The sequence below is a fragment of the Epinephelus fuscoguttatus genome, linkage group LG13, assembly GCF_011397635.1.
Source record: "Epinephelus fuscoguttatus linkage group LG13, E.fuscoguttatus.final_Chr_v1".
In the NCBI taxonomy this organism is placed as follows: domain Eukaryota; kingdom Metazoa; phylum Chordata; class Actinopteri; order Perciformes; family Serranidae; genus Epinephelus; species Epinephelus fuscoguttatus.
The window spans coordinates 284,673-297,825 of record NC_064764.1 but is presented as its reverse complement, the minus strand read 5'-3'; the positions used below and the strand labels follow the sequence as shown (position 1 = coordinate 297,825).

Here is a 13,153-nt window from a genome sequence, read left to right as displayed (position 1 = left end):
GGACTTGATTTTTGCTCTATTTATGCATATTATTTAGTTAAATTTATTTGGACTTATGTTTTTACTTGGGTGTCCTGACAGGCTGTGTTTACATTTTAAGAACTTTTGAGCTGGTTCATTGTTATTACATGGTTCTAAAACGCTCTTTTCATTCTTGCACAAGTTCCAAAATAAAGTAAATTGAATGAATATGTCATGCTGCTATCATGTATTTAACGTAAGTAGTAGGAAAACAATGCTTAAAAGTCTTTATTAAATTGGCATTAAGACCAACAATAAAATAACAGCAACATTTTGACTGGAAGGTCTTCACTAGGTTGTACGGAAGGAGAGAGTGTTCACTTACTTATTTGGTTACTGTCACGCCACCTATAAACAAATAACAGTCAAACACAAACACAGACCTCTGCCCTTAAGTGCACTCTTGTTGTCAGTGTGTGCAGTTTTGACCTAAAAATGATGATAATGCAACACTTTTCTCACAATATGAGCCATTATTACATTATGAGCTGTTATTACATTATGAGCAGTGCCAGTAAGGCTCATAATGTAATAAGTTATTACATTATTACATTATGCACAAAGCTGTTATTACGTTATACGCTCATGATTTTATTACATTATGAGCCGATTGTTACATTATGAACTTTTATTACATCTCTGTTATTACATTATGAAGCGTTATTACATTGTGAGCTATTATTACATTATGACTTGCTACAGACTTCAACTGCCAACACTCAGATTCGGGTTACAGCCACACACCACAGGATGGTGAAGTGCTGAGTGAGTGGGCTTCTAACACTGAAGCACTGCTGCTCTTCGACCCAAAAGAGCCTCCAAGCTTCTTTTCTGCATGCTGGAACTCCTACACCAACCCTCACCTGGCCTTCGCCGTATGCCGCAACAACGACCTGAAACCAGAGAGACATGTCTTGGACAGGTTTCCTCGTTCACATCACTGGCCATCCATCATCAAAGTACCATCGCTGGTACAGTCGGTAGCTGGCAAACCGGTCAGCAGATGGAACTTCAGGAAGGCAAACTGGCAGTCGTTTATGGCAGAAACGGAAAGAAGAACTGCTGGTCTCCCGGACCCAGAAGCAGCTGATGTGGACGCTGCATACGCCGCCTACCGTAAAGTCCTCCTAAGGGCAGCAAAGCACAACATCCCACGTGGCTACAACAAGAACTACATCCCAGGATGGGATCAAAGGTGGATCAGCTGTCTGCTGAGCTCATTCTAAGGGCCCGCAAGCCTGCTGTCCCTTCGGAGGAGGATGAGGTGCTCACTCCTCCAATGCCAGAACTGGTTCCAGAGGATGATGTGCTCTCCCTGGCAGCTTCGGCTGCTCACTTCCATCATTATGGGGGAGATACAGGGGATGGGGTCTCCCAGGCCTCAGAGCCGGGCTCCCACTCCTCAGCGCAGAGTTCACTGGCTGAGAGGGAAGACAGCTCCTTGCGTGATCATGTGTCATGCGTGATCATGCGCATGGCCCTAGATCGCCTACACACAGGCATACCACAGCAGGCGGACTCAGCTCCTGCAAGTGCCTTCTTCAGGCACAGGCCGGCCTCCACTGCCTTTGCTGTTCCCCACTCTGAGGCCTACCTGAAGGAATTGCAGGCCTGTTGGAGAGACACTAGAGCTTGCTTCCCTCTCTCTGCTGATGGTCGAACCCTGGCAGCTGTGCACGACGCAGCAAGAGGGGGCCTGGATCGCATGCTGGCTATCGAACCTATCATCACATCCCTCACATATAATTTAAACTCGTCACCAAGTCTGGCTTTCACAATCGAATTTGACGGAAGCGTCTAGGAGAACTCTCCATAGTCTCCCTGTGGAGCCAGGAGAGATATGTGGTCGAGCGGCGCAGGAACCTGGAGCGAACCATCCAGGCTGGACAGACCAGGCAGCAGCTTGCAGGTCTTCGATGTATGCCTCCCCCCAACAGGCCTAGGCCTCGGGACAGGCTGTCGGGTATTTCTCCCATCAGCAGCTCAATTACTGGGTTACTCACGCTTCAGACCCGTGGGTGGTTGCCACCTTAGCCCACGGGTACAAGCTTCAATTCCGACGCCGGCCCCCTACATCCAGCCAGGTCAGAATGACCATCATCAGCGACCCATCAAGGCTGTAGATCCCCGTCACACCCCGAGGGTTCTACTCAACATTCTTCCTTGTGTCAAAAAAGACTGGCGGATTTCTTCTAGTCTTAGATTTGAGGGGACTGAACAGGTTTATGAAGGTCATGCCATTCCATATGTTGACCACGGTAAATGTTCTGGGAACTGTTGCCCAGGGAGAATGGTTACGTCCATAGACCTGAAGGACGCTTATTTGCATGTTCCCATTGCCCATCAACACCGGCATTTTCTGCGTTTTGCCTATCGAGGCCGCCACTGGCAGTTCAGGGTGCTACCATTCGGGCTCTCCCTCTCCCCAAGGATGTTCACAAGATGTGTGGCAGTGGCCCTTGCACCTCTGCAGGCATGAAGGTTCTTCCATACTTAGACGATTGGCTGATCTGTGCCCCATCCCGGACTGTTCCAAGATACAGAGCATCTCCTGTCCCACGTGGCTCACCTAGGACTCAAAGTAAATATGGAGAGGAGTTGTCTGGAACCATCTCAGACCACAATTTTCATTGGTGTTGAATTGCACACTGTAACTTTGACAGCTTGTCTGTCCCCTCACCGTGTGGCCGACATTCTGCACCTTCTTACCCTATTCCAAAGGGGACATCTGTTGCCCTTGGTCACATTTCTTCATCTTCTGGGCAAACTAACATCCGTTTCAGCTGTTGTTCCGCTGGGCTTGCTATCGCTGCGCCCTCTGCAGAGGTGGTTGAACAGCTTCCACTTGGATGCCAGGCGGCACAGGAAGCTCAGGGTGTCACAGCAGTGTCTCCTCACCCTGGGTCCGTGGAGGGACAGGGCCTACATGACAAGGGGTGTCCCTGTGGGCTCTATTCCATCTCGCAGGGAGACTGTCACTACAGATGCCTGCACCTAGGGATGGGTGCAGTGTGGCAGAGCAGGGCGGCTCACGGATACGGTCTGTGGACGACCGCACCGAACACATCAATGTGCTGGAGTTGCGAGCGGTGCATCTAGCTCTCAAGCACTTCCCGCTGTACCTGAGAGGCAAGCATGTCCTCATACAGTCAGACAATACCTCAACTGTATATCATATCAACCATCAAGGTGGGGCCAAGTCTGCACAGCTGCTGCAGGTGTCACAGGATCTCCTGACCTGGGCAGCCCCCCACTTGATCAGTCTACGGGCAATATATCTACCAGGAGAGCAGAACCACCTTGCAGACTTCCTCTCCCGTCAAAGGCCTCCATCAGGGGAGTGGCGCCTCCCCCTGGAGGAGGTGCACACCATCTGGAGCCTCTTTGTCAGAACAGAGGTGGACCTCTTCGCCTCAGAGGCGTCAGCCCACTGCCCTCTGTGGTTCTCCTTGGCAGAGACGATCAGCCCTCTAGGCCAGGATGCTCTGGCTCATCATTGGCCAGAGGGTCTTCTCTATGCCTTCCCACCACTTCCTCTGATTCAGCCAGTACTTCAGAGAGTTCTTCAGCCCCCTTCTGGCCAGGGAGGACATGGTTTCCTCTGCTGCACCAACTCTGTCATGGCGTGCCGTGGCGGGTGCTTCCTCCAAGAGCCAGGAGACCCCCAGCACGAGATCTTCCCCTGGTGCTGGATGCACTATGTAGGCCTCCCTTTGAACCCTTGGCACAGGCAGAGCTGAAGTGGGTGTCATATAAGGCCGCATTCCTCCTCGCCATTCCCTTGGCGAAGCGTGTCAGTGAGCTGCATGCTCTGTCAGTGACTCATGTCTGAAATGGAACTCAGATGGATCATCCACAATCCAGCATCTGTCACACTGGATTGTGGATGTCATCCGGTGTGAGGTGCCACTCTACCAGGAGAGTCTCCACATCTTGGGCGGCCCTGAGAGGAGTATCCCTGGAAGACAGTTGTGCCGCTGCCTCATGGGCATCGCCAGACACTTTCCCCAGGTTCTACGGGGTGAATGTTGCCACTCCCCATCCACTGGGTGTGGTCCTCTCACCAGAATCCTCTGATTCTACTCATTGAGGTTCGTAATCTGGATTCCTCGTGACTTTGCTGGTATAAGTCATTCAGTGCTTACAGCACCACCTCTGGGATGAAATAGAACAAAAGTTACGAATGTAACTACGGTCTATGAATCCCGAATGACCGCCAGAGCACTCAGAATCCTCGTGTTCTCGCAAGAAGATTCTGTAGGAAATTATCCTCTGATGTCACCGGAAGATATAGTCTCTTTCGGGTCATCCAGGGGTCACAGGTGACATTGTTGGTATACATCAGGGCTATTCAATTACTTTGGAACTGGGGCCGGTTCACGAAACTGAGGCCAAATAAGGGGCCAGAAAATATGAGTAATCACGGTAACAAATAAAGAAATTTTAACAACATACTGAAGGAGTTAATATATTGTATTTTGTAAATGCATAACAACATATGTGCATTGTGTTATACTAAGACACATAGGTCCAAAGCACTGTTAAATTCAAATGGCAATACCATGTTCAAAAATCAGACCAGGTGAGCGATATCCAAGCCATATTACACAGACATGTAGAAAAATGTATTTAACTGACAGAAAACACCCACTTAATTGCACATAACTGTACCAGCACAACTTGACAACTTTATCCTGAATAGACAATGTGGAGATAAATTCCAATGTTACAGGAAAAGAGGGAAATACTTCTCAGAAACATCAAACTGTCCCCCCTGCTCCACCTACTAGCTAAAAATAGAAATGTAGATAACTGATGACTGAATACATACACATATAATACACTTTTTTTCTTCTTAGAAATAAAATAGACTGCCCCTTAAGTCCACACATGGACTACTACTGTACTTACATTTGTCCATTTTGAAAATATATCAGACAACTTAACAATCAGTCTAGGTGAGCCATATCACATATATTTAATATTTCACTAATTTGAGTGACAGGCAAAATCAGATTTAACTCCACCAACAAAAATAAAACCAAAGTGTGGTAGTGATAGAATTATAACAACATAACACTGCATGCTATTTTATCAAGGCAAGGTATTTCAAATTGCATCACTCTGTTAAATGAATACAATTCTAAATAACTGATATGGCACTGACAGACAACTTAAACTTCAAATGCACCAACAAATACAAAACAAGACTACATACTATGCTACTGAATAGAATTATAACAACTAACAGTGCATGGTATTTTATCAAGGCAAAATGTTTCAAATTGCATCCAACAATAATCACTTCATCCAGGTCAGTCCTGCTAAGACATGAGAAGAATCAATTTAACAGTCCCTTAGTTGACCTCTCTTGACAGTACCAATGTTAAACTGTTCCTCTGCTCTAACTACTAAGCCAAAAGCAGATACACTGATAAGGAGATTTGGTGAGGGCTTTTCATTCTTATCTGTCCATGTTGAAATTGCACCAGACACCTCAATATTCAGTCCAGCTGAGCCATACCACATCAAGAAAAAAATTAAGTGCATAATATGGCATTATGAGGTGAATAACATGTAAACTGCATCATACTGTTCAAAAATCAGTCCTCATTGCTTGCTTGACTAACATGTCTGTTACCTTCTATGTAGTTTACCAACATTTGCCATCTAATGAGAGAAATGGCATTTTTTTGACTTAGCAAGAGCAGTGAAGTCAGGTGTATATGTTGTCAGAGCAATGCGCAAGCAGTGTTGCAGATGCTGGTCAGTGAGAGATATGCGATTGTGAGTTTTAATGGCATTCATGTGTGAGAATGACGACTCACAAGTGTATGTTGAGCCAAACGTTGTCAGGAGAAAAAGTGCAAGACCCCTTGAGTGTGGAAATTTCTCTTGGCTGACTTCATGAGTCCAGAATTTTTCAAAACCTGCCAGCTGCAATGACTGTCGCAAGTCTTCTGATGACTGAATGTCAGTGAGTTCCAGTTGTAAAGGTGCCTTGTCCAATGACATTATCAGCTCCTTTGCTTTCATTGCAAAGTCTGCCTCAACATTCACACAGAAAGGGTCCTTCACAAATCTCATCACTTCATGGGGGATGCTGAAATCATCAAACCTAGTGGCACAGTTGTTTTTCAATGAGTCAATAAAGCCTGACATCACCTTTGTAATTTGTAGGCCTGATTTCCTCAATGTGGGGAAGTGGAGCATCTTCCCTGGACAAAGATCAGCAGAGAAAAGTGAGAGCTTTCTTTGAAAAGCGTGAAGTCTCTCCACAAGTTGCGTGACTGTTTTATCTCTGCCCTGCAGTTCCATGTTGAGTTGGTTCAAATGATGGAAAATATCGCTAAATAAGCAAACAGCAGCATTAAACTCCTTATTTTCCATCAGAGACAGAAACTTGACAGCTTTTTTCAGCTTTGAATTCCGGAGAAACACCACAATCTCCTCTCTTAGTTCACAAAATCGTTTCAATGCGTTTCCTTTGCTAAGCCATCTAATGTCATTGTGAATGAGCAAATCTTTGTATTCAGCTGACATGTCTGTCAACAACTTGCGGAAAAGTCAGTGCTGTAAGCTGGAGGTACAACAGATAAAGTTTATAATTGCCATGACAGAGTCCATGGTCTCTTTTAACTCACCACTTAGCTTGGCACACAGGAGGCTTTGGTGGATGAGGCAATGAACCGATCTCAGCTGCGGAGCCACGGCTGTCATCCTCGCGGCGAGCCCCTGTTCCCTGCCCGCCATCGAGGGCGCACCATCCGTCACCAACATGTTAACGCGCGCCAAATCCAATTTGTTCTCTTCAAAGAATAAAGCAATTTTTGTGAATAGAATCTCACCGGTGGTGTGTCCCTCCATGGGAATTAATCCAAGCAGATCCTCACGAAAGCATTCCCCATCAAAAAATCGCACGTAGAGGCACAGCTGTGCAACATCGCTGTTATCCGTCGATTCATCCACGGCCAAAGACATCACCTCCGCCTTCCTCAGCTTGTCCAAAAGCGTCTCGGAAATGTCCAATGCAAGGGCCTCCACTCTCCTCATATTTGACGTGTCAGATATTGGAATTTGCTTGACCGAATCGATTATGCTTTTTCGGGTTTTCTCATCTGTAACCACTTCCTCGATTGATGCCAGCATACACTCTTTGACAGTCTCTGAGTCTGTAAACGGCTTTTTCTTTTTGCCTAATATCCATGCCACCCTTAACGATGCAGCCGTTGCTCTCTCCTGATCCGTACAGGCCCGAAACTTTTCTCATAACAAGATGTAAGCCCCGAAATCTTCTGGCTCCGAGCAGCAGAGTCCGGTGGGAAAGTGGCGTCAAAATTAGCGTGTGTTGTCTTGAAATGCCTTCTCAAATTATACTCTTTACTCACGGAGAGGCACTCGTTGCAGATTAGGCACACAGGCTTCGCACCAACAGCAATAAACACATATTTCTCTGTCCATTCACTGTTGAACTGCCTATTCTCTGAGTCAACTTTTCGTTTTTTTAAAGTAGAGAGAGACATTTTGTCTTGTTAGTCGAGCTCCGTGCTTGGCTTGAAAGAAGAAACAAATAGGTCAGAGCAGTGCGCGGCTAGAGCGCGTATGGGTGACTTTGATTGGTCCATTGTGGTCCCCAAAAATATGTGTCCGGCCAAAACAAGTAGATATTCTTCCTCCTCTTTTGATTACATAGCAGATTGCCACCATGGTGTAAACAGGTGCATACCGCCACTTACTGCACCAGATAATGTACCATGAGTCATAGCCATGAGCTGTATATGAAACTACCCGCATGTATTCCCTATGTTCCGCCCAAGGGGCCAGCACAAAATCCCCCGTGGGCCGGACCCGGCCCGGGGGCCGCCAATTGAATAGCCCGGGTATACATACTCGAACTGCGCATGCGCAAAGGGGAATATTAAGTGCTTAAAGCACCGCCTCTGGCGGTCATTTGGGATTCATAGAACCGTAGTTACATTCGTAACTTTAGTTTTATGGCCGGCCACCCGATGTGCTTTTACAAATAAACGAATAAATAAAAATCCAGCAAAGACACTTACCGATGGTGGTGCTCTCACAAACAGCTTTGCTGGGCTGGCTGGGGTTGTGGTTGCTCCCTGTGTTGATTTGGACTTGGACGCAGTACTTGGTCCAGGGGTCCAGGTCACTAAGAACCACCCGGTTTTGCTGCACGTTGCTAATGTTTCTGGCCTGTAACAGGAACAGAGAAGAAGAGGTCAGGTGTGGAAATGAAACTAGAATCACCCCCTTATGGTTACATGCCTCTGTAAAATTGTCAAGTTGCAGTTACAGTTTACGTCCATGTCTGTGAAAACATGGATGCAAACATCTTCCCCCTGGGAAGACAATCTATACAATCAGTACAGTTTCAAGATAGGAGTCACCAATTCAGTAGTTGACAAAATGTTTCCCCTTCTGTTCCTGAGTCATGACATTGTCATGTCACAGTGAAGTTGATCTTTGACCTTTGGATAAACAATGTTATTAAATCCCTCATGGTGTTCTTGATTTCTCCAAAATCTAATCAGTTCATCGTTGAGTCCCGGTCCAAGTGAATGTTTGTGCCAATTTTGACGTTATTCCCTCAGGGCATTCCTGAGATATTGCATTCACAAGAATGGGATGGACGGACAACCCGAAAACATGGTGCTTCTGGCCACAGCTGTCGCCGGCATGGAGGCATAAAAATAAATAAAATACATCACAGCACAGTTACATACGGGACATGGCAAAGATCAATATTATTTGAAACAACAGTATCACATTATGGTAAATGGACCTGCATTTTTATAGCGCCTTTCTAGTCATCTAGTGACAAAACACTTTTTACACTACGAGTCACATTTTAACACACTCACACACCGATGGAACAGCCATTGGGAGCAATATGGGGTTCAGTATCTTGCTCAAGGATACTTTGACATGCAGCCTGGAGGAGCCCGGGATTAAACCGCTGATCTTTCAACTGGTGGACGACCCGCTCTACCTCTGAGTCACAGCCGCCACCATGGTATTGTAATGTTACGGCATTGTAAAAATTATTGTTCCATAAGGAGTGTTTTGAGCAGATATCAAAAGCACATTTATGTCCAGATTTCACAAATAATACACAAAAGACTACAAAAAGACCAAATAATGCATAGACTGTCTATTCATCATTTGGACAATATCTTGACAAATACTAGATGCATTACCATGACATTTGGTACAGATAAGCTAATGTTGGGAACTTTTTTAGGTTTATGTTAACTTGGCAAATTCAAACTGTTTATATGTTATTCATATGGCACAGCATTATTTATGCCATTCATAAGCACCTTGACACTCTGAGCACAGATGTTTTTTGTCATGGATGGTCAAGTGAGAAATCAGATCCCCAAACCTAATGGTTAATAATACTTCGTTGATGAACCACAATGTGTGAGATCCACACTGATATAAAGAGCACTTAGAGCAATGCATCCAACCTTTTCCTTCTGTCCATCTTTCCAGTAGGTGATGTTGTAGGTGGCCAAGTTGTAAACATTCCTGAGTGCAGAGATCTTGAACAGTGGATCTTTAATGCTGACTTCCACAACACCCCCATTCGAGAGGAGAGAGACACTGGGTGGGCCGATGATGGCTGAGGAATGGACAGAGAACAGTTAACAAAGCTTAAGCCTTCAGATAAAAGCAGATGGAGGTTCTGGCATGTCCTCAGTAAAGACAAAAAGGTTTATGATTTAATTAGAAAAAGATATAGTTGGGGCGTCGGTAGCTTAGTGGTGGAGCAGGCGCCCCATATACAAGGCTGTTGCCGCAGCGGCCCGGGTTCGACTCCAACCTGTGGCCCTTTGCTGCATGTTACTCCCTCTCTCTCTCCCCCCTCTACGCTTGTCTGTCCTGTCAAATAAAGACTAAAAATGCCCCAAAAAATACCTTTAAGAAGAAAGAAAATGATATAGTTATATTTAACAGTCTTTAGTCATTTTTTTGTCGTCCCTTGTAACAAATGTTTTCCTGTTAACTCACACACATTAAAGAGTGCCACCATTGTCCCTGTGCCCAAAAAAGCCAACCCTGACTGTCTAAATGACTTTCACCCTGTAGCCCTCACCCCAGTAGCGATGAAGTGCTTTGAGCGGCTTGTCATGGAGCACATTAAAGCACGACTCCCTGTCAGCTTAGACCCTCTGCACTTTGCTTATATGGCAAACCGGTCTATGAAGGAACCATACCTTGACTCATCTGGAGGCTAAGAACACCTATGCCAGGATTCTACTCATCGACCTACTCATTGTTATATAAACTCATTAATCAACATGGAAAAATAATCAAAGTGTATCCATACCGACAGGGTAACCAAATCCAATGTCCTAAATTAAAAGAGTTGAAATATATTGCCATAATTATTTCTATATCATGCTATACTTCAGAGGGAGATATACTACGTGTCTTGTAACACATTTTTGGTGTACTATATCAACCTGATGAGTGTATTCAAATTTAGTTGAACTAAAACAATAATACTAGATACTTGCATTGATCCAAGTGTGCAGATTCTCTTTTCTACACAACTAAAACAATAAATAAATAAATAAATAAATAGATAGATGAAAAAGAAATGCATTTTTGGAAAAATAATTATAATCAAGGAAAGAATATTGGATCTTTTTCAGTTTAAGCTGCAGATTTGCAAGTTGTAACTGTACTGGACATTTTCAAATCCACCCTCAAAACTAATCTGTTCACCATGGCTTTTTAATTCGATAATCCATCTCATGCCCAGTGTACCATCACACAATTTCTCTGCTTTCTTCTGTTGTTTGTTATAGTTTTGTTGCTTTTCTGTACTGCTTGTGTTGTATTGTACTGTTCTGTTGGTGTAATTGTTTCATTACTATGTACTGTAAAGTGACCTTGGGTTTTTTGAAAGGTGCTATATAAATTAAAGTTATTGTTATTATTATTATTATTAATGATTGATGGACAAAGAAAGCAGCAGTAAAGATGAAATTTTAGCTTTAAAAATAGTTTAACAGAGGAGGAGGTCCAGAGATAAAATGTGTTTTTTTTAAGATACAGAGGTGAAACGGGCGTAGAGCAGTGGCAGTACCCACAGCTGACCAATCTAAAGCATTGGCGAATCACAAGATTTATTACTCAAATACAAGAGACTATTTTTAAGCGGGCAGTAGGAGCAGGTGCTGTGAGATCTGTAAGCCAAAAATACTAGCACGAGTGCTGGACCGACTGGGTAATAATCCAAGCATTATAGCACCAATTCTTCTGAATTTATTTTCTGGAATACCAGAAGGGGTTGCCATTATAGGTCAACACAACAGAGTGACTGGAGCTCTACGGCTGTGCATTGCTGCCAACCCCAGGAAAGTCAAGTGAAAGACAAATAGGAGAGGCCACATAACCGAGGCACCCTGAAGAAGACGGCCCAGAGATACCAGAGTATACTCCCATATAGAAGATATACATTCATTGATAAGTACGCCAGTGTTGGGATTCACAGGACCACAGATGATTTATCATTTGGTAAAATCATCACTGATTTCAAGGCTTTTTCCTCTACATGCTCTTTGTCTTCAAACAAAGAGAGCTAAGTGGCACCCCTCTCCACAGGAGGTCTCACCTCACACCTCAGTGAGACTCAAGTCCCAAAACTTGATTGGACAAGACCTTTTACAGTGACATGTGACTCTGTGATGTCACAAGCATCTGTACCAGGTCTGCTCCCTTCCACAGAACTTCCTCTTCTCTTCTCTGCTCCAACCGTGGAGCAGTGCTCTTCTTGCCCCAGCTGTTGAACAGCTAACACCTCTTCCCGTTTGGGCCTGGACAACAGAGGCCCGAACCCTTGCTCCATAGCCCAAACCACTAAAGGGAGGGCAACTGACCACAGACTCTCTGGCAAACACAAGGTTTGCAAACCAGCTTTCCAGCAACAAGGAACTAAGTGAGTTAGCACCCAGTGTCTAACTCTGCAAGGACCCCGAGCGACCAGCTTCCTCGGATCAGAACCTTTGGAACAAAGGACCCAACAAAGACTGCAGCTGGAGCCATCTTCTCAGCCTTCTTCTGCCGGCTAACAAAGCAGCACTACCGAGTGACTCTTTCCTCCATCCATTCAAGGATCGGTAACGTAACAACTGGGCAGAGCTTATCACAGCTTTACAGGCTAAGCAAGACTGTCTGACTTGTTGTATGTGATTTGATGCTGTTTACTGAGTATTGTTGTGATAGATTGCAGTTAGGTCATTGATTAGTTGGCTTTGCCAAAGCTAAGTGTTTAGTTTGCTAATACTGTTCACAAACAGATTCTTGCATGCAACTAAACAATCTCTGCACTAATTCAGACTGTTTGCAGCACACGTCACATTGACACAGACTCATTAACAAACAGGCTTTCAACAGAGCTACATCCAAACAGGCATCTCCAAGTTCCCGCTTCTTTTCCTTTGTCTTTGTCCTGACCACACGGTCAGACAAATACCTCGACCGGAAGCCAGCCTTGATTCGGCCATTTTGGTAGTTCTCTGTTGTCAGCCATTTTGTTTTGTAGGCCAAACGCCTCCTTGATCACCACACCCGCCTTTGTCTTTCTTTTTTCTCTCTCACACACACACACAAACACACACACATATACACACACCAAGCTTGTATATAGTTAGTTAGAATTTGTGTGTTTTGGTTTGCTTTGCTAATTTGTGAATAAATATAATTCTTAGGAATCATGCCTGCTGTCTGTTTAATGTTGCACAAGGGTGAATGAATAGTCATCCTCTGCTGCGTCAAGAACTCCAAAATCCTTCAGGCATTACCGTTAATTTTGGTTGTTGTTATTAATTTAATTATTAATTAAACTCCAAATTAATAGTTTAGCCTATTTTATGAGACTGATCTTTAACTGAACTAAATCATTTTTCCCTTTACGGGAATGGTGCCCCACGAGGTGATTTAATGTTAATTGAGTCACATTATTTAACATAATTATTAATTATTAATAATAATTATTAATTATTTCCGATAGCCAATTTAACCCCAACATATTTGGTGCCTCCGTGTGAAGCCTAAGGTGTTGACCCCAACAAATTTGTTGCCACCGTGTGAGGTAAATATA

The 13,153-nt window shown here is 44.4% G+C and overlaps 1 protein-coding gene across 1 annotated transcript in view; it reads right to left on the bottom strand.

Moving 5' to 3' along the window:
- The window catches only part of LOC125900098 (interleukin-10 receptor subunit beta-like), a 67,425-nt gene that overhangs the window by 7,532 nt on the left and 46,740 nt on the right, over positions 1 to 13,153 (bottom strand). The window contains exons 4-5 of the mRNA XM_049594877.1: positions 9,510 to 9,664; positions 8,082 to 8,232 (exon numbers count right to left, since the gene is read on the bottom strand). Of these exons, the coding sequence (XP_049450834.1) occupies positions 8,082 to 8,232; positions 9,510 to 9,664 (306 nt within the window). The remainder of the gene's footprint in view (positions 1 to 8,081; positions 8,233 to 9,509; positions 9,665 to 13,153) is intronic.